At 32.4% G+C, this 22,373-nt stretch overlaps 1 protein-coding gene across 2 annotated transcripts in view; it reads right to left on the bottom strand.

Moving 5' to 3' along the window:
- The window catches only part of LOC117344919 (multiple epidermal growth factor-like domains protein 6), a 194,262-nt gene that overhangs the window by 43,717 nt on the left and 128,172 nt on the right, over nt 1–22,373 (bottom strand). For both annotated transcript variants that reach the window (XM_033907803.1, XM_033907804.1), the window contains 3 exons: nt 15,292–15,417; nt 14,788–14,910; nt 1,092–1,217 (listed from right to left, as the gene is read on the bottom strand). In XM_033907803.1, the coding sequence (XP_033763694.1) occupies nt 1,092–1,217; nt 14,788–14,910; nt 15,292–15,417 (375 nt within the window). The remainder of the gene's footprint in view (nt 1–1,091; nt 1,218–14,787; nt 14,911–15,291; nt 15,418–22,373) is intronic.

Genomic DNA, 22,373 nt, shown 5'->3' with positions numbered 1-22,373 from the left:
TCAGGACAAGGGAGATAACAAACTCAGGACAAGGGAGATAACAGACTCGGGACAAGGGAGATAACAGACTCAGGACAAGGGAGATATCAGACTCAGGACAAGGGAGATAACAAACTCAGGGCAGGGGAGATAACAAACATAGGGTAAGGGAGATAACAAACTCAGGACAAGGGAGATAACAAACTAAGGGCAGGGGAGATAACAAACATAGGGTAAGGGAGATAACAAACTCAGGGGAGATAACAAACTCAGGGAAGATAACAAACTCATGGCAAGGGAGATAACAAACACAGGGTAAGGGAGATAACAAACTCAGGACAAGGGAGATAACAAACTCAGGGCAGGGGAGATAACAAACTTAGGACAAGGGAGATAACAAACTCAGGACAAGGGAGATAACAAACTCAGGGCAGGGGAGATAACAAACTCAGGACAAGGGAGATAACAAACTCAGGACAAGGGAGATAACAAACTCAGGGCAGGGGAGATAACAAACTCAGGACAAGGGAGATAACAAACTCAGGGCAGGGGAGATAACAAACTCAGGACAAGGGAGATAACAAACTCAGGGCAAGGGATATAACAAACACAGGGTAAGGGAGATAACAAACTCAGGACAAGGGAGATAACAAACATAGGAGGGAGAGATAACAAACTCAGGACAAGGGAGATAACAGACTCAGGACGAGGGATATAACAAACACAGAGTAAGGGAGATAACAAACTCAGGGCAGGGGAGATAACAAACACATGCCTTCAATGTAATTTATCAAGTGTGAGAAAATGACTATGTGTTCCTGTAAATGAATGAGGTTGCAAACCTCTGTCTCTGACTCCCTCAATTCAGATCCTCCATTTGAAATATACATGTAACAGAATAAAGCCCCAGACTTCCAAAGTTTCAGATTATCAATTTAATTTTGAATTTTATATAAGTGACAGCTCAAAATTTGGGAACTACCAACACTTCAATGTTTTCCGATGAGGTGAATGCTCAATAATAGTGGGAAAAAAGAATTTTAAAGACACGGTTCTGCTAAAAACGAAATCTCAAAACAATTAAAAAAAAAAAAAAGAGAAAAGAATCATACTGTCACAGGTTTTCCCGTCGGAGTTGATAATGTAACCGCTGCGACAGCTACAATAGTGATTGCCATCATAGCCATCCTGACAGTGATGTTGACAGCCACCATTATCTCGCTGGCATCCCGAAATGGCTGTAAAAATCCAAACCAAGTGTCAACCATACTATATATATAAGTTATCTTCAACCTTCAAAGAAACAAAGTTATGCAGATGTGACCAAAATTCATTAAAAAGTAAAATGATGACTTTTTAAGTATATATGTACATACAGTAGCTGCCAGATAAATCACAACGAAAATTTAATATCAGAGATTTGTTAAAATATAAGAAAATTGTTAATCATTAAAACATATTCTAACCAATAAGCACACCAGAAGCTTAAAAACAATTTTCATGGATACAGTAATTATCCTTAAAATGCCTCCTCCTTAGTGTTGAAGTTTAGGGCCATAATTATCCTTAAATAAGCCCCTTCCCCTAATGTAAATGTTAAGCATCGTAATTATACTTAAATAAGCCCTCTCCCCTAGCATAAAACTTTTTTGTACCAATATTTATTCTTGAAAGAAATATGGCAGGTGTAAACACCTCCATAAAAAATTCTAAAAAATATATAACTTTTCTGTATCATTTATGGAAATTAATCAACACATCCATCCTTTTCTCAGAAAAATAGTGGTGTGCATTGAAATGGACAGGTGCACTTATTGGGTTAAATACAGTATACATTAATTAAAGGCAACAGATTCCTAATTTCTAACAAAATTAACATCAAAATCAATATTTCTGTGTGATACATTATATCATTATGACACTAAAATACATAACATGACTTTTTACTGTTTGACATTATCTATTCATTAAAAGAAAATATTGTATGTCAGTAAATATTTATCCGTCTACTGTAAACCTGTTTAATCTGACACCCTGTAGGGATCGACTCCTGTTCTACTGACAGATTGGACAGAATACTCAAGTTTAATGGGAATTAACTATTTTTTATAGAAATGTGACTAGATTCACATGTACAGTGCATTCCGCTTAATCGGGTTGCCTATTTGCGGGGACTTTTTACCCGATTAACCGACTTACCCGATAAGCCGAAATGCACGTCGCCATCTTGGATTTGGTCCGTAATGGTTGTTAGACTTGGGTCAATTTTGGATGAAAATATTTGCGTTATTATTGTTAATAAACAGTGTTTTTGTTTGTGCTTTTACTGATGTCAAATTGTCAGATTACTATTACTAATTGTATAAAAATGTGTGTATTAAAATAACAAAACCTTAATGATTTTCTTATTCGCGGCACAGTGCAATCGTAGCACCTCAAATCGGGGGGTCATACATCCCCGTTTCATCCATGTGTTCCTAATTTGACATACGATCTAAGGACTCGCCGACAATTACAGCTAAAATCATTTATGTTTATCATTGACACATTCTTATGTTCGCTTTGAAGTTTAAAATATTCCATATTATTTCCAATTACCAAAGCACAGAGATCGGAGAAACCGAGTTTATTTAGGTCGTTTCGTGTGGTATAAATTTATACCAACTTGACACTGGCAGTCACTGATAAAACAACACGAAATCCAATGTAATGTTTTTTATTAACCAGTTCTAATCCTTACCTGAATAGAAATTATGAGCTAACGTCGGGCGTCTGTCCTTTTACTTCTCGCTACTGATTTTTAACTCACCTGTGTACCGGTGTCGTCACATTTCCCCGTGGCGAACCCCTCACTTTGGATTCGCCACATACAGTAAGCGGTGATATCAATCGATCTGTAGCAATATCAGACCCAGGTCAAAACCTATTGTTTTGGTTTCTGCTTCGTAGATTTTACATACCAGACGTAAAAGTTTAATTGTCTAGTCGCTTAATTATGCTTTTAAAACCCCATTACGTTTTGCCTGCTGCTGACTCTAAAAATAACATTTAATTTTACCCACAATTCTTAGTCGACTTCCTGTTGGGGAAAAACCACACGAGGCAGAATCAACAACAACACAGTTCTGAACATGACAAAACCCCGACATAACATTACCTTTTAAGGTAATATTTAACCGTTTTTTGAAATTTTAACCATCAAAATTACACTATTTGTTGATAAATGTCTAAAACTTAAAGAAATACGCGATGACTTTCGTGAAAATCGGAGCATTTCTATTTTTTGTCCCGATTGTTCTATTCGAATAACCGAAAAATACGACTTTTCCAACCCAATTAAACGAATTTTTTTAACATGATTTAAGAGAAAATGGTTTTGGTTTTTGAAATTTTACCCAATTAAACGAAATACCCGATTAAGCGTTACCCGATTAAGTGGAATGCACTGTATTTCATTTATTGTTGGATTAGAAAATTGGTCAGAATATTCAGGGTCAGATTGGGCAGGTTTCACAGTAAAGGGTTTATTGTCATAAAAACACTCATAATGTACCCAGCAGAACTTATTTGAAACAGAAAATATTTTTGGTCGACAATTTATATTTTTTTTTCTTTTTTTCTCAATACTACAAAGATATACAATACTCTTCTATATGAGAAGAGTAATGTATAAAATTTTACTCCTAATATTTCAAAAATTACATGCCACGAAAATTTAATTTTTCCACAAAAACAACTTACTCAATCGACAATATCATATTGTCTTCAGTTATAAGTAATTTCTAACATTAAGAACCAAATTTTGCCACTTTAATTATTGCCAAACATATTCCAGTAAATAAATTTCTGGTACTAAAAATGTCAAACTTTCATAAATATTGGACAATATCTGTAAATGATTGAACAGAATTTAAGCCATTTAATTGCAAAAAATTTTTTTTTAAATAAAATAAATAAAAAGACATTTCAAACTAAAACAACTGATTTTCACACATTTCTTGATAAAGACATGCCTTTTCGGTAAATGCAATCCTCGCTAGGTCATGCTAATAAATTTAAAGATACTAAGCTAAGCAAAAACGCCTTTTACTAGATGTGCAATTCATATCACTATGAAACAATCCAAAAAATGTAAAATATACCCTACAGCTATCTTAAAGTGAAAGACCTTTTGAATTTTGAGATCCCAGTCCATTTATTTGATACTTAAACCGACTATTTTGCCGTCTTGTCTAACGCAAACCAAACTGCCATTGTTCAATCAATTACAGGCTTTGTCCGTCAGGCAGTACGTGGTTCACTGGGACTTGTTGCGAATAATCGAGGATACATTGATTTTAAGGATGTTTATTTGTCAAGTACAGACAACCTGATGATTTTAACAAGGCTTCTTAAAAATAATGAAATAGTGAAAGACTTCTGACAACGAGAAACCCTCTGAAAACCTGTAATTTTGGATAGTCTAAAGTTATCATGTTTTACGGTAAATGACTTAAATTTGAAAAGAACTAACACTTGAAGCAGCTAATGGTAAATACCTAAAATTTGAATTTTATTTTGATTTAAATTGGTTAAAATAAACAGAAAACTACCACTTTTAATACTTTCTGAAGGGAGGTATTCATATCCACAACAGCAGAAAAGTCACTCATTAGAAATTAAAATTTTCGGTAAATAATCAGAAATTTTGAATATAGAAAGTTCTTGTTTTTATCCCAGATGTGAAAGATACTCTGAAACTTTAAATAGTTGTAACATTATTTTATGGAAATTTCAATGACAAGTTACATGCTTAAACACGAGGGCTCGTTTAAGCCTGAGAAAAAGCCTTTATGAGAATTAGATCCCTAAATCACCAATTAAGAAAATGAATCTGCCATCTATTTCAGCAGCTTATCAAAGACTCTACATCAAAATTCATTATGGAAATGAAATGATATTTTTACCACAAAATAGCTATAAATTTTGTAAATTTTATATCTTTTGGAATTTTAAGATGTGCATATATTCAAATCAATAATTTCTCAAGATGCATCAAAGTTAAAAATACAAAATTTTTATACTTTGTACTACATAAAGCACACAGCATAAAGATCTAAACATTAAAATACAACTAAAACTAGCATATATCAAGTTTACAGTAAACAATAAAAACATATCAAATGCATCTACAGCAAAATACAACAGATTCTCAAATATTTATTGCATTACAAAAATATAGCACAAGAGCATGAGCTGCAAAAAGGAAGGAAGGGGGTAAATTATCACCGGGCAGCCGATAGTTTTTTGATATGCGTCATTCCGCAGATTCAAATTAATGATGAAAGAGTTGATTACTTCCCTTGGCAACAGCTATAGGGAATGTGATTTAAAGGAGAATTTTTCGCGCAGAAGTAAAATATTCTAGATGTAATAATGTACTAAATATGTGTAACAAAATGTTCTGGTAGATGTCATATAATGACGATAATCGGAATTGGCTAGCTTGTTAATAATCACTTTAAAATCTATTTATTTTTGTTCATCATACCTGCAACTGATTTGATCATTAATTATGACAGCATTTTACACATGTAATGATTGAAGAATAACTCTCAAATATTCACAATAAAAAAGGGAATATTGCTGTAGAATAGAATTTCATCAACATTGAAAAATTCTCCTGTACACACACATATATACATTTATGATTATAGTACACGAATTGATGAATTATAATTCACTCACTCGGCGGCTTAACATTCACTTTGATACACAAGATGTCTAAATAGGAAATGATTTTACCAATCTCGTCTCTACTTTTGTTCACTTAAAAGAGGAAAAATATAGATAAGAAAAATAACAAAAAATTATCAACAGAAAAAATATTTTTTCTGTAGCTTATCATTTGATACCATGCAATAAAATTGTTTTTGTTATCCAAGGGAAATAACTCTGCAATAAATCTGGTTTTTTTTCCAAGGGAAATAACTCTTACAAAATATTTCTTATATAATTTTGTAATGTAAATCACAAATCTATTTAAACTTTTATAAATTTTACAAAAAATTTCAAACAAGTGTGTAAGTACAGGGGTTTTACTGTCAGGGGAAAGGGAAGTACTCAAGAGAAATCAATTATACATGGCTGGGGAGTCAATTACCCCCAAATCTTTTCACTCCCGACCAGGGAATCAAACCCCTAATGATGCCATCAAGGCCACCACTATACTACCCTAGCTACCACCCACATATAATTAAACTGGTACAAAATTGGTTTAAAGAATTTTTTAGTGAATTTTTATTCATAATATTATTCAATATTAATGAAAATAAATCTGAAAATGAAATATTTAAAAAAAAATTCAGATTTTTCATCTATTTTTATTTTAGATCTTTATTTTTTATTTCTTTAAGAATTTTTGTGTCAAATTGAATCATATTTTTATAGAAGATTACTTATATTTATATCATAATTTTCTGATTATAAGAGTGAACAACAATTAGTTGTTGTGAAAACGATGTTTAATACTTTAAGAAATGAAGATTTAAAAAAAGACAAAAAATTGCAAAAAATCTAAAGCATAGAAATGATTTATATACAAACTGAAAAATATTTCCTGGTCTAAAAACAATATCTATTTCTACAATATCTATTACTAATTCATAAAATCAATTTTTTTTTACAATACCAACCACAAAGCAGATGTTTATAGATACACAGAAAAAAAAAGGGCATGCTGGGGCAGAGAGAATCACCCAGGAAAACTATCGCCATGACAACCGAGTGAGAGCCATGACAACAATTGTCGAGGTCACATTGACAACTGTTGACAAGGTTCAAAACATCTATTATTAGAAAACTTCCAAACTTGAAGTGAAATGAACATACACAATAATTTTCGATCTCTGATCACGCTAGCTGGGTCAAACACATCCAAGGTACCTGCAAATCTGCGACCTTGAATGCTGTTTCCACGGTAACTAGGTGAGGTACTACCTTGGTACTGAACAGCACCCCTATATCTAATTTCATCCGGTTGCCATGACTCATGGATATAATTTGCGAGTTGCTGTGGGCTTCCATCGTCCTCACGAATGGAGCCCACATGACGGTTAGGATCGGGAAGGCCCACTAGGGGCAAAGACATAGGGGCACCCACGACATTTGAGTCTTCCTCATCATCGGCTGCATTCCAAGGTCAAAGAAAAAGCATTTTAATGTCAAAGGAAAGCAATCGCATTAATTTGTTTTTCACTGTAAGCTAAATGTCCGTCCACTGGACAGACTGCAATCTCTATGGTAACTAAAGAGCTGCAAGGAACTATCATATTCACCATGTTGGAAAGGAAATGTGGATTTTTATTCTACTTCAAAATTATATAAAATTAAATAAAAATTTAAAGATTTGAAAAAAAAAAAATTTCTTGTATGATACAAATAATTTTGAAATTTGAAATCAAGTTAAGAAAACATTTAAATCAGGATTGATATATTTAAAGATTTTTTGTTTTTATTTCAAAGCAAACCCACATTACCTTAACTTAATTCTGCATGTTATACAATATCTTCATTTGCTGCAGACTACGATGCCTAAAAATTGTGTGCAAAAAAAAATGCAAAAATATATAATCACATGACAGATCTCCGACATGTGACCTTTAAACTCGAATAAATTAAACCTGTGATTTCTGGTTGCCAGGACACAATCTTAACGCTTGCTCCTGGTATCCTTGTATAGTCAGGATCTGTTAGGGTTCAAGGACATTGAAAATTTACACAATAAAGTTAAGGGTGTATGATACCTGACTTTTTTTTTTTTTCAAAAGATTTCCCTCATCTTTACAAATATCACCTGAAGTTTATTCCATGGAAATTGAATAAACTTTTTAAATAGTTTAGGAACATGATGTTGAGATCAATGTAAATGCTAATGAAATTGTCAATGAGTCACATCAGGCAAATATATTCATATAATAAAATACTTGTTAAAAGGTCATCTGACAAATTATAAGGCAGGATTTATGAATTTATATATACCCTTAAGGAATTGAAGACAAAGCATTTCTGTAATAAAATGATATTTACTTATAAACTCAACTTCAAATATGCCACAAAATATACACACCAACAAAAACCTAAAGATTCATTCAAGTTTTTATACAAGAGTGATCGATATTCCTCCTGAACAAAAGTGAACAAGAGTTATCCTTCTTGACCCAGGAATATCTTTCCTAGAACATGATACTGAAAATAATCAAAGCTTAATATCATAATTCAAATAAATTTAATGGTAATCACAAATGCAATTTTTTCTTTATGAATATCTTTTCAATTTATCAAACATTTTTTTTCAATTTATTACATATTTGTTCAACTAATTAAAATGTTTTTACACTGAATGAAAATACTGAAATATTAAACCTTGGATACAGATATCTAATGCAATCCTTTTTATATATAATTTCTAATAAACATATCTTTAAATGTTTTGTTTCCTTTTGTATTTTTTAATAAATTTAATTCTTTTCATAATTTATTTGTTCACTTTATTTTGGTATTTGAATTTATCTTTCTGTTTAAATTTTGCTGACTAATAATTTTTACTATTTATAATGACTTGAACTTTAGATATGCATTCAGAAAAAAAGAAAAACAAAAAAAGTTCCAGAAAAATCCTACAACCAATTTGAAACAGGAATTTCTTGCTAGTTTTGCAGAATCTTGCAAATCGGAAATATTCTCAGAAAGGTTGATCACGTATCGAACATAACCTTAACTAAAGAGGACATTTTACAAATATGAGACAAGAAAGCATTAACTAGTATTGATTTTTGGAAGATGATGCTTTCTGACAACATTAATCACCCGTACCCACCTTCAAAGATTACTTATAATGCCGTTTTCTTCTTTCTCTACATAATTATGAATATCATGACCGCGAGTATATAATCAATATACAGAAAGATGAGAAGTGTAACATTCGAAAGCGCAAAAATAACTGTCATTGTATCAGCCATTTATAATTCAGTTTCGTCATAATTATACACTTCTGATACCATTTTCCTTATATTAAGTCAAAACATTTAAACGATTCAGAAGAAGTTTTCTCGTATCGTTTGCAATATATGTTAACAATTTTCTTCTTGCAGCAACAAATATCACATACATATTCAAAATATTTTCAGAAAAATAAGCTTGTTATGAAACTCAGAATAAATATACATATCAGGAATAATGAGTTCAAATTTTTGTTTTAAATTTAAGTTTGTAAACAGCGGTTTCCATGGAAACAACAATCCACAGCCTAGCTACACCAATGAACCCTTGTTAAGATAACAATCAGTAGATTTTGTTTGATTTGTTTGATTTGTTTTGTTTAATGACCTATTAACAGCCAAGGGTCATTTAAGGACGTGCCAGGTTTTGGAGGTGGAGGAAAGCCGGAGTATCCGGAGAAAAACCACCGACCTACGGTCAGTACCTGGCAACTACCCCAGGTAGGTTTCGAACTCGCAACCCAGAGGTGAAGGGCTAGTGTTAAAGTGTCGGTACACCTTAACCACTCCACCACCGCGGCCCGTCTTAATCAGTAGATGACTACATAGTAAATCTTTATTGATTTTGTGTGGCTTCAATTTTCAATGATACAACTTAACAAGTAACTATGAAGTACTTTAAAAGTGAAATAAATTGAGAGAATTTTAAATGTACCAGATACATTTTAGTATGGCTATTAAGGGCTGGTTTATGAATGCGGTACATTTGTGTATTAAATGACCCTTCATAGTATCCAGAAGCCATTCCAAAGTTGTTTCAAACAATGAAACTATCTACTAACTCTTTTTAAATTACTTTATTGTAACAGTCACCAGTACCATAAAATTAAATTATCTCAAATGTTTAAAGTGTCCGTTAAATTCCCATCAAGCCTGTCCAGATGTTTGTAAGTATCAGAGAGGTCTGTGTGAAACTATTAAAGAGGATTGGACCTCATAGGGGACAAAGTATTTAAATGAACGAAATTTCTACACATGGACTAAAAAAATCTTCACAATGAGGACTGTACAACCGACATTATATAACAGGCCTTGAGACTTCTAAGCAATGAAAAGTTCCAATATTTCCAACTTTGTGCTTTACAATGGCGGTATGTGGTTTTGAAGTGTACTTGTGACAGATCATTCAATAAATGATTCTACTTCACCTTTGGGAAGTCTGGTTGACCATTGTTCTCATAAATATGGTTAAGAAACTTCTATACAGCTCAAATTGATTTTGTCTACTTTGAGAACTTTTCTGATTGACATATGTGAATTTCCCCTGAATATAACTTAAAGTAACCGCAGAACAAAGTTTTAATTTTTTTTTGATTTTGTTGTAAATACATTGTACATGATTTCTATCAATTTATTTCACTCTGCTATTAAATATCAATCTAAAATGAAGATTTTAAGATGAAAAAATATACTGATTTTCCCCCCAAATTTGGATTATCAGCATACCAATGTTATTTTTCTTCAACTGCCAGTAAAAAACAGTCTATAGTGACAAATTAATTATCTAAGTTTGTCTAAGTTGGCCGTCACATCTGAATCAGTTGTTTTGTTCAAAGCCTGTGGTTGGTTAAATAACCATTCAATTTTTACTAGAACATAAAGGCATGTGTTCTTGTACTTAAACATATAGCCAAGTGTTCTTGTACTTGAACATATAGTCAAGTGTTCCTGTACTTGAACACAAAGCCAAGTGTTCTTGAACTTGTCATGAACATATTAGACAAGTGTTTTTGTACTTGAACACAGTCAATTAGTGTTCTTGTACTTGAACATATAGTAAAGCGTTCTTGTACTTGAACATATAGTCAAGTGTTCCTGTACTTGAACACAAAGTCAAGTGTTCTTGTACTTGAACATATAGACAAGTGTTCTTGTCATTGAGCACCAAATTCAATTGATACAATTTCTGAACATATAGTCCAGTGTTCTTGTACTTGAACATAAATTGTCAAGTGTTCTTGTACTTGAACATAAATTGTCAAGTGTTCTTGTACATGAACATAAATTGTCAAGTGTTCTTGTACTTGAACACAAAGTCAAGTGTTTTTGTACTTGAATATAAATTGTCAAGTGTTCTTGTACATGAACATAAATTGTCAAGTGTTTTATGTACTTAAACACAAAGTCAAGCGTTCTTGTACTTGAACATCAACTTCAAATGACACAGTTTCCCTTCCCATTTTTAATTCTTTTATTGCTTTTGAGGCCAAAATCAATCATTCATGTTCCATAGATTACAATGTCCATTATAAAGTATAGGATATGGATTATAGAACATTCTATAACCTATCATCAATATCTTTTTGAATCATATTATCATGATACTAATGGTATATGTACATCTTTATAATTTATGGTTGATATATAAAATCTGCATTTAAACAAACTTGCTAAAATACATGACAAAGAAGGAATTGATGCAAGCATCACATTAATATTGCATGTTTACAATATGTATATACAAGAATGCAATATAATATATGCTATGATAATTTAAATGAAATCCAAACATTCTTTGATAATTTAAATAAAATCCTGACATTCTTTGATAATTTAAATAAAATTCTGACATTCTTTAATAATTTAATTGAAATCCAGACATTCTTTGATGATTTAAATAAAATTCTGACATTCTTTGATAATTCAAATGAAATTCAGACATTCTTTGATAATTTAAATAAAATTCTGACATTCTTTGATAATTTAAAAGAAAATCCAGACATTCTTTGAATGAGGTCTCAAATTAGATTATATAATAAGGAAAATGTTTCTTGACATAATAAAATGACTTATGGAAAATAATTAAAATGAGGTCATAAATCACGAAATACTGACGTTATACCGGAGTCTTTAATGAAACTACTCAGAAGCCCTAACGGCGAAGGGAAATCAATGATTATGATGGCTCGTTAGTCGACATCATTGTATTTAATTGACAACTAACAGAGCCTCGCATGTCAACAAGGCATAAACTCTCCACATTCACTTCAATATTAATTAAGTCCGAACAATTTTAATGAAGTCACTGTTCTGATATTTCGCTAATTTTCTAAACCCCGAAATGTCACTGATTTAGAATTCATTGTATTAGTGCTCAATCATAATTTTCCGTAATTTGGCAAAGCAATTAAGAACACTTGTTCTCGAAACGTGTCTACCATATCTGCATTGAATAATGGAATAATCACAATTGAGGAAATTGAAGATAAAAATCGGTAACATCCGAAATATGGATAACAAAATAATTATGATCAAATTTACGTAGTCGATCAGATTCACTAACATCCGAGTCATTTGTTATCAAACTTTCGCAGAGACTGGATATCCGGAGCTTTCTGCCTCATTTTCTTGCTCAATCGATGGTGAACCACGTGATTCCCAATATGTTTTTGCCTTTGTAATTAACTTTCCTTTGCAACGGTCTTTAAATCTATAAAAACATGTCCAGATTGATTCTGCGTGTTTGTTAAGGCTTTCAGAATCGGACATTTACGGTCTCTGATTGAAAATAAATGACATTTTTCACTCGATTGAACTTCATGATTGGGTAGTTTAACTAAGCCAAAGGAAACGATAGTTAATTGAAAAGTAAACTTGATCCCGTCAATAATTTGGTGCAGAACAATCACATCAATGTTCACTACAGTCTCAAATCCCTCGTAAATAAATAACAGGAATATTCCCGCAACTTTGAAAATAAAAAAACCCAAATGCACAAGCAAAATTAGAAACACCCTTTGGATACTGTTGTAATATCTGTTAAATAATGAAAGAACTGGATACTCCCAATGTTAGGAATAAGATATTGAAAAATTGGTTTAAGACTTAAAAAAACACTTAGATGTCATTTTTGTTTAAAGCAAAGAGTCGTTACTTTAATGTACTAAATGTAGCTTTAAAATAAATTTTCAAAAAATCTTCAATTTGTATAACATTTTTCTGAATGGGTGGGTAGACGTCTTCTCCATTTATAAACAGAAAATGCTTCAGATAAATCAGATATCTTTTGGCTGAAACTTGTTACAGTAGGCTTTTATTAAGCTTTAACAAAAAATTATTTTGTATGATTTTTTCTAAAAAAGTACAGCGTCTTCCCACTTTAGTTATATAAAAAATAAAGATATGTTTGCCAGTTGGGATCCCGAAACCCCCAGTCCTCGTGACTGTAATACATAATCGGAGTATACTGCTAATGGACAAGGTTTAGCTTTTATATATATGCTATTTAGTACAAACATGGGATAATGTAAATCCCTAAAAATCTTTTAACTTTTAAGTGACTTTGACTTAATATAGAGGAACATGTACCTGCAAAAAATTAAGGGATGCAAAAAAAAAAAAATTCATTATCGGTACAGAAAGGAACTGGGATTCTCTACTAAAAGTTAATGTTTAAATTTATCATCAAGCAATCTTTTAATTCTGATATAATTTTATTTAGGACCTGAATAGTCTTATCATCATCATTATTGTTTGTTTTTTTGTGTGAATTTTCACAAAATCATCACAGGCCCATAACTCTATGCCCCCCCCCCCCCCCCCCCCCCCCCCCCCCCCTTCACACTTATTATGAGAAGCAAAAACAAACAACGGATGATTGAGATAAAACGTCACCTGTAAATTAAAACATGGCACGACAAGATATAATTGGCAAGGGCAGCCTGATGGCCACTTGTACTTCTTAATATATCTAAATTATTAACATAAATATCTTCTGACACTTGACAGGAAAAAATTACTAAACAAAAATATCACTGATAAAAACACTCAGAATTAACACCTTAAAATTATGACAAAATACCTATTTTAAGCTCATTTGATATTCTAATAATTCCACCAGATGATACCTACAGCAATTGTTTTGAGATTTGCGGTTAGTAGTAACATGACAAATGCAGTACTAGAGCTACCTCTAATCTGAACGCCTTATATCCAAATTTCAATTATCCGAACCCACAATTTCCAGCTAAAACGAACTCCTGCAGTGTCCCCTTCATCTAGTTTGCCTGGTGTTACAAAATCATATACCAAAATTTATTTGCATTTAATTCTTGAAAAAAATATGTGTTCCCAAATGGTTCAGATACGCAATATTCTTGTGCAATCTTATATGTTCCTCAGTACAGTAAAACAAATTTCACATTCAAAAATCCCCTTTTTTAATGCCTGCAATTTAGAGCGAAACTTCATGACATTAAACACGCTTTTACCTCCAACAAAAACTCACCAAACTAATACCACATAAATTCTCACAAAATTAATTTTACATTGTAATTTGATCATTAAAATGTTGGCCATGCTTTGAAATATTACATAATGTCACCTTTTGTAGATATAATACACAAATTGACCGCCCTTTATGAGCCCTGCTTGAATTCTGTCACATGTCACCCTAAGACGGCATTCTCGAAGGAAAACAATATTTCTAGTTTAATCCCTCTCTACTATGGAGGGAAATAGATGTTGATTTCTTCACCGAATGACAACAAGGATGAAACATACGTCGTTATTTTACGCGGTAATGAGATAAAATCATATTTATTTCTCGAACAATTAATAGTTTTTCATGCTCTTTGCTTCCTACTGAGATAATTATTTTTTACAGAATTATAAATTTTAATGATGAACATATGATATATTTTAATTGAGACATCCTTGCAGATATTTGTAAACAACAAACAGCCTGTCATCCCTCGAACTGTAAAAAGACACAAAACTGCATTAGTGATCGAAATAAAACAGAAGGGAGACAACTCTATGTAAAACTTACCAATACATGTTTTGCCGTCAGCATGCAGTCTGTGATTCACTGGGCATGTGCAGTGAAAACCTCCATGTGTGTTTTCACACCCGTGTTGACAACCACCATTTCTTTGTTGACATTCATCTACATCTGAATAAACAATTAAAAATCATGTATGCATGCATGATCCTGAAATCCTAATATTATCCAAAATTGTCAATATTCTCTGAAAAATATTATTCATTTTGTTGATTATATTTTACATTCAAAAAGCCTTATCTTGTATCTAATTAAGCATCTGACAGAATTTTCAGATTTTCATAGAAAAATTTTCAACTTGAAATTTTTTTAAATTTATTGCCGTTTAATTTGTATTTCTAATATAATATTACTTAATTGAAAAATAATATATGCATTGATGAACATCTACTTTGTTTTAAGAGACTAAAAAGTCACTCAATTGATTATCCTATTATTTTGTATTATCACATCTTAAGTTATGAATAGCATAAATACAGTAAGTATTTTTACCTATACATCTCTTGCCGTCGCTAGCGAGTTGGAATCCATCACGACATTTACAATAGAATGATCCGATCGTGTTGCAGCATTCTTGTTCACATCCAGCATTGGTCTTCATTACACATTCGTTGATATCTGACAAAATATAAAGTTTATCAAAGTCAAGAAAGGTTCCATTAGCAGTTTGTATCAAACATTATCATTATAACTGTGTCCAAAATGTTAAAACTCTAAAATCAAGGGTGGCACTTACATACAAATGAGTTAAGACTCGACCATATGTGGTCTGACATCTGTCAGGCCATATAAAATATGTACAGGTATACCCCTAATGACATATATAAGGTGCCCGTGTTCAAATATACCCCAAAGATAGATACCAGGTCCCTGTGTCAAAATATACCCCCAAAGATAGATATCAGTTCCCTGTGTCAAAATATACCCCCAAAGATTGATACCAAGTCCCTGTGTCAAAATATACCCCCAAAGATAGATACCAGGTCCCTGTGTCAAAATATACCCCCAAAGATAGATACCAGGTCCCTATGTCAAAATATACCCCCAAAGATAGATACCAAGTCCCTGTGTCAAAATGTACCCCACAAAGATAGATATCAGTTCCCTGTGTCAAAATATACCCCCAAAGATAGATATCAGTTCCCTGTGTCAAAATATACCCCCAAAGATAGATACCAAATCCCTGTGTCAAAATATACCCTCACAATAGAAATCAGATCCCTGTGTCAAAATATACCCCCAAATATAGATGTCAGATCCCTGTGTCAAAATATACCCCTAAAGATAGATGCCAGGTCCTTAATTGTCAAGCAACTCAAGGTAAAAGATTAGATATATAATTAGGAATCCTAAACTTATAAATTAAGTTTTTAAAATTAACAACTAGTCATGTGATGATATATTACTTTCACAAACAGCCTCCGATCTTATCTGCATATTGGTTTATTGATTTTAAGAGCATTATGTTTTAATATGCTTCATCAACTAATTATCCGTTTATAGGATAATTACACATGGTTCACTAAACTATAACATATAATGGAAGATCTAATATGGGATGTCATATGGAATTGTATGCACAGATCTTTAACAAAGAAATTCAACAGGAATACCGAGTGATATGTTGATTTGCCTTGTAGAAATTAGTCGTTTACCTCTAACGTAGCTGGTTTTAGCACCTAATGTTCACACAAATGAAAATCTATGTGTCTGAGTATCTAGCCACCGTTTCTCTTTGTAGCTGTATGTAATGTACGTCAGCCTGATAGATCACCCTCTAAGGTCCCCAGGTTGTTATATAGCGGCTCCCGAGTAAGATTTTATGCTGTTGCTTCATGCAATTATGACGACTTATTTACTCTGATGGCAATTAAAAGACACGCATTTTGATGCAACTGAGGAATTTGACGCTGTAATTTAGAATGAATGAAAAATTATATCAGCTAGATTATAATTCGGTTTTCATAAATGACTGATGAATAGAATCTTATAATGTTTAAGTAAGATTTATGAAAATCCTCACCAATATTTCCGATTATGTCAATGCCGCATTCTTCAATAACATAAATTTAATAAGACTTGTTTCATAAGTCTCCCCAGAAATTGAAATTGTATGCTTGGTTTATTTTGTTTAACGTCCTATTAACAGCCAGGGTCATTTAAGGACGTTCCAGGTTTGGAGGTGGAGGAAAGCTGGAGTACCCGGAGAAAAAACCACCGGCCTACGGTCAGTACCTGGCAACTGCCCCATGTAGGTTTCGAACTCGCAACCCAGTGGTGGAGGGCTAGTGATAAAGTGTCGAGACACCTTAACCACTCAGCCACCGCAGCCCCCTGAAATTCTATGCAACAACCTCTCTCTATATATATATTGTAAATATAAGCATATGGTATTCTCAGAAACAGACTAAAGACATGATGATGGGGCCATCATGCATGTCAAACTACAAATATTGTCTCCAAGTGATGAGGTGGGCTTATTGAAGGACCAGGCAATATATATGTAGTAAAATAGTTAAGTAATTAACCCTATGGACGAAGCAATACACAAAGAAAATTTTTACAACACATTTTTAGAGCTTTCGTAGTATTTCAGCGATTCTTCAGACTTAAACAGCTAGATATTGTATTATGTATGGGTTTATAACCAGATATAAAAATACGGATATAGAGTAGAGGATGTTTGTTTATAATTTGTAAATGTCTGAGCTCAGTACCCTAAAAATCAGACATATTGATCAACTATTTGTCTTGAGAAGCATTGCATGATGGGATATCCAATGTGACAAATCACAATGAATGGAACACCATATATTATGCATTACACAGAAATAGCAAATATTGATTAATTCGGCAATTTAACATCCCTGGATGTTTTTAATTACTTAAATGAACTAAAAGGGTCGAGAAGGATCAAAGATCTCCCAAACTGCATGGTTTAATCTGGCAAGATTTCTCTTTAATTCAAAATTAATAAAGATTTCAAATTATTTTACTCTCTTCCTTAAAAGCATTGTTCAAATTTTTAATAATTAAAATTTAAACCAAATGCACCAATTTTCACAATTAACATGGAAAATTTGAAAGAGTAATATTTGTCCTCAACTCTGAAAGAATGAACATAATATCAATGACGGAATAGTATGCGAGCCTGTTAAACCTGCTATCACAGCGCCAATTGGGGCAAGTTGTTCGATAGACACCGCATATTAATGTTCCGCGGTATTAACAAACTGCGAGGCTACGCTGGTCCTAATAAGGGGTTTGAATCATTGAAAAGCCAGCAAATACTGCCAGAGCAGAGCTTTAACATCAAGATCTAGGAAGAAACCAACATTCCTAATTTCCTGTTTAAATTCTTAATTATCAAAATGTGTCAGTTTCAAATGTGCATATGATTCATTTAAGCTCTCTAACTAGGGTAGATTTTTTGCACAAAAGTCACAGGAAGTTTAAAAGCCATGAATTTCATTTATAAATCAATATCATGTTTTGTCTCGTTTACTGGAAGCCGAAAAAAAACTTCGGAGAAAAAAAAACCGTTCAAATGACAGAAAATTGATCCATGTCTCCTAGAACCAAGAACTCGGGAGAATGTACTCCGCTGGAACTCCGCTTGTAAAGCAGAATGATGGATGCTGACTTCAAAGTTAATTTTATCTCTGTTGCTAAAGAGCTCGGAATTGCTCAGATTTGGAACTAGCCAGCTGAACTTTAAGGTGTAACCTCACCCCTTAAACAGGATGATGGAGTAGAGGAGTAGACAATTCTACACAAAATAAAAAAACGCGCCATATCCCAATTAAAATGACAAACCAATAGATCAATATGTATACTGCACTAAGCATTGTCTCTAAATATCTGTTTCTCACAATTTTTGCAGTATATTCAAATTAAAATTTTATTTATTAACTTGACATGAAATATATTTGTTTTGTAGTGTAAGGATCAATGAAAATACTGGCATCAGATCCTAAATGAATTCATTTTTAATGAATGTTTATTTGATGACATAGTAATATTCACAATTTTTTATGTTTCTTGAAATATTCTGGAAATATTAGTGCACCCCTATCTAATGAAGGTTGAGGTAGGGACATTACAAATTAGAACCATATTGATCCAGCAATAAGGCCTTGTCTGGTAATAAGCCCACCCCTATCTAATAAAGTTGGGACATTACAAAATAGAACCATATTTATCCTGCAATAAGCCCATGTCTGGTAATAAGCCCACCCCTATCTAATGAAGTTTGAGGTGGAACATTACAAAATAGAACCATATCTCTCCAGCAATAAGGCATTGTCTGGTAATAAGCCCATCCCTATCTAATGAAGTTTGAGGTGGGACATTACAAAATAGAACCATATCTATCCAGCAATAAGCCCTTGTTAACAATAAGCCCACCTATGTCTATTACATTTCAGTGAAACAGCTTACAAATCCTGTATCATTGTCCTGCAATAAGCACACCCTCTACTTACATCAAGTTTGTCTAACAAAATATTACAGGAAACAAAATTGTCGGAACAGGTCATTTTAATGTGATGGTAAGATAATGCTTGATTTATATATATCATATAAAAAAATCCAATTTCTAATTCATAACAAATCACATATATTTAAAAAAATTTTTTTTTTTTCATAATTACCTTAATTAAGCAATTATGTCTAGATTGAATTTTGAATGTAAGCGAAAACCTTACAGTTCGACCTGCATGCTAATAAAGCCAATAACAGGTTTTAGGATCAGTGTACTTGTATTTAGATTGCTACAATTTAGAATTTAATTTAATTCAAGAGGTTTAGGTGACACTCCATGTAAACAATTTCTCTCTAAACTCTAGTGTAAATTACCAGCTTTCGAAATTGAAGAGAAACTTTTAAATTGGGTGTAGAGAAATTACAGTGTTTGGTACAGATTTTTCAGTGCCTTTTGTAATTTCTTCTCTTCATGAATTGAAATGAATGCATTATAAATAGAAAGAATTGCCATTTATGTGTAACGAGACAGACTTCATGGAATCTTCATGTTCACTCAACACATACTAACTCTTTGTAAGTTTCAGATCCTTTTCAAACATTTCTCAGACTATGATGCAGTGGAATTGATCTCAAGGTCAATCCAATGCTCTGCAGGGTGTTAACTGCATCAGTCTGTCAGTTTGAAGGTCCAGGTTCGAATCCCAATCTAGTTTAAACTAAATAATTTGCTGTTGGCTATTTAAGCGAACTTTATATAATATGATGAATTTAGTTTGTATTTAATGAAATTATTGGAATCTATAAAAAACATTTTTTAAGAAATTTACCAAATGTCATCAAGGCACTTAATTGATGAAATCTGAATATAAATTCATATGATAAATACAAAATGGTGATGTTTCATTTAAAAATTTCTGTTTTGATAATTTATATAACTGTTCCTGTAATTGTTTATTTGATTGTTGCAGGAATTTTAATAAAGCATTATCTTATACATTAATTAAATCAGTTTTGATAATTAAGCTATATTTAATGTATATTGAAAAAAATTTTAAGGATCGAAACACAATGCATTTCATGTTCTGTCCTCACAGAAAGCAAATTTTTGTGATGGAGTTTTCGAGTAGAAATGCGATTTGATAGATGTGTCTGCCTCAAACCGTATTATAAATATATAACCATAAAAATATGTTACAGAGATCGAAGCCTGAGAACTCTTTTTCCTGAAAACTACAAAATGTCTCTAAATGTCAGAATCAATACACGTGGTGACCCAGACATTCTGATATGACAATAATTTTTAGGTTTTAAGACATATGATAGAGACTAAGAGTAAAATGCCGTAAATGTTAAACTTTGAAACGAAATAATATTTTTCTTGTGTGATATGATGTACTTGAAATGTAAAAAAATTGCTAAAAAAATATATGTTTCAGTGTTGTGTACATAAAATTCCATAGACATGTAGTATGTGTACTACATGTATATAAACAGATCGCAGATTGTGCATGATATTCTTAGAGTTTGCAAATTTTGTATTTCATGATTGTGTTCAAAAATGCCCTTAAAGGGACATCACGGTAAACCAATTTTTATTTTGTATTTTTTCATATTATTGGGTATATCTTTAAAAAAAATATCCTTATGAAAAATAACCATTCGAATTTGATGATATATGTATATAAAAAACATCAATTATTAATTATAAAAAGGTTATCACAATTCGTTGATCAATAGTCTGAATATGCAAATTTTGTGACATATATACGATAACACGCATGCGCACAACACACTAAAACACCTGAAAACAAAAATGGCTTCCAATGTGAATCGACTGCGGTTGAAAACGATAACAGCTTCCGCAATGAAGAGAATAATTGGAAAATGGGTCAAACACAATCCTAGAATTAAACTGGGGAAGCAGTACAATACAGTTCAAACATGAAAACAGCAGTAATACGGACGCTGCTCGTATTCTGCTTGATTGCTGGATAGTAGGTCATGACAATCTCGGTAATATTTATACAGTCTGTACCAGTACATCGCTACTGTCACTATACTATATGTACGGTGTTTACACTTATTTAGACATAAATATATGTGCCGGAATATATACAGAACGTGTTATTTAACATTTAAACCACTGTATAATATCGTTGTCCAACTAATCCAATTCGCCTTGTAAACTATCGTGTGTTTGTACATGTGTTGCCTCGATTTCAAAACAGTTACGTGATGATTTAAAAATAATTTCCGCGCTAAATTTAGAGGGGGATTCCCAACTAAATCAAGTGGTCAAGCTGGACATGAGGATCGACTGTGAACATTGGGACAGCACAGAAACATAACTGGAAAGGAACAAAACACGTACATTCATTGAAAATTACAACGTTTTTACCGTGATGTCCCTTTAAACATTAAACATCCATATTTTTTAATTTGATATCTATAAATTTGAAGAATGTTGCACCTCTTTTGGTTTTCTTAAACAGTTTTAATTTTTGAAGATTTTTGATGATTTTATATATGTAGTTTGCAGTTTTCAGAGCTAGGCTATAAAAAAGATATGAAATTGGCCAAAAATGAAATTTTTTAAAGTCTTATAATTAAATTGCTATTATAAATCAATATAATCTTTTTTGAAGAACATTGTTGTAATTCTGGGAAAATATGACCACAAGCGCAGGATCTCGGTCTACAGGAGACGTTGTCATAGTTATGGTTTTTTTTTGTAAAGTCAGAGAGGCAGTGAGGTCAGCAATAACGTATCGCAAGTCCGTAATTCAAGCCAGTCAGAATGACTTTTAGCTTCTGGTATGTCTTTATCTCCGTATTAAAGTGCATCTTCCTTGTCTTTAGGATTGACATTCAGGATATCAGTTTACATGTGTGGATTTACGAGACAACTTATTTAAATTTCAATAACAGGATACACTACGTATAGTCTTGATTTCCATGTCTGAGATTATCATATTACAGAGAGATCTCAATATTTTGAAGGTGGTGTTCACAAAAATAAAGGGGCCACGGTATGTGGCCGAGTGGTTAAGCTAGTGTCCTGACACTTTATCACTTTGCCTCCACCTCTG

This window comes from Pecten maximus, chromosome 16 (genome assembly GCF_902652985.1).
Source record: "Pecten maximus chromosome 16, xPecMax1.1, whole genome shotgun sequence".
In the NCBI taxonomy this organism is placed as follows: domain Eukaryota; kingdom Metazoa; phylum Mollusca; class Bivalvia; order Pectinida; family Pectinidae; genus Pecten; species Pecten maximus.
This window is presented reverse-complemented; position numbering and strand designations above follow the sequence as displayed.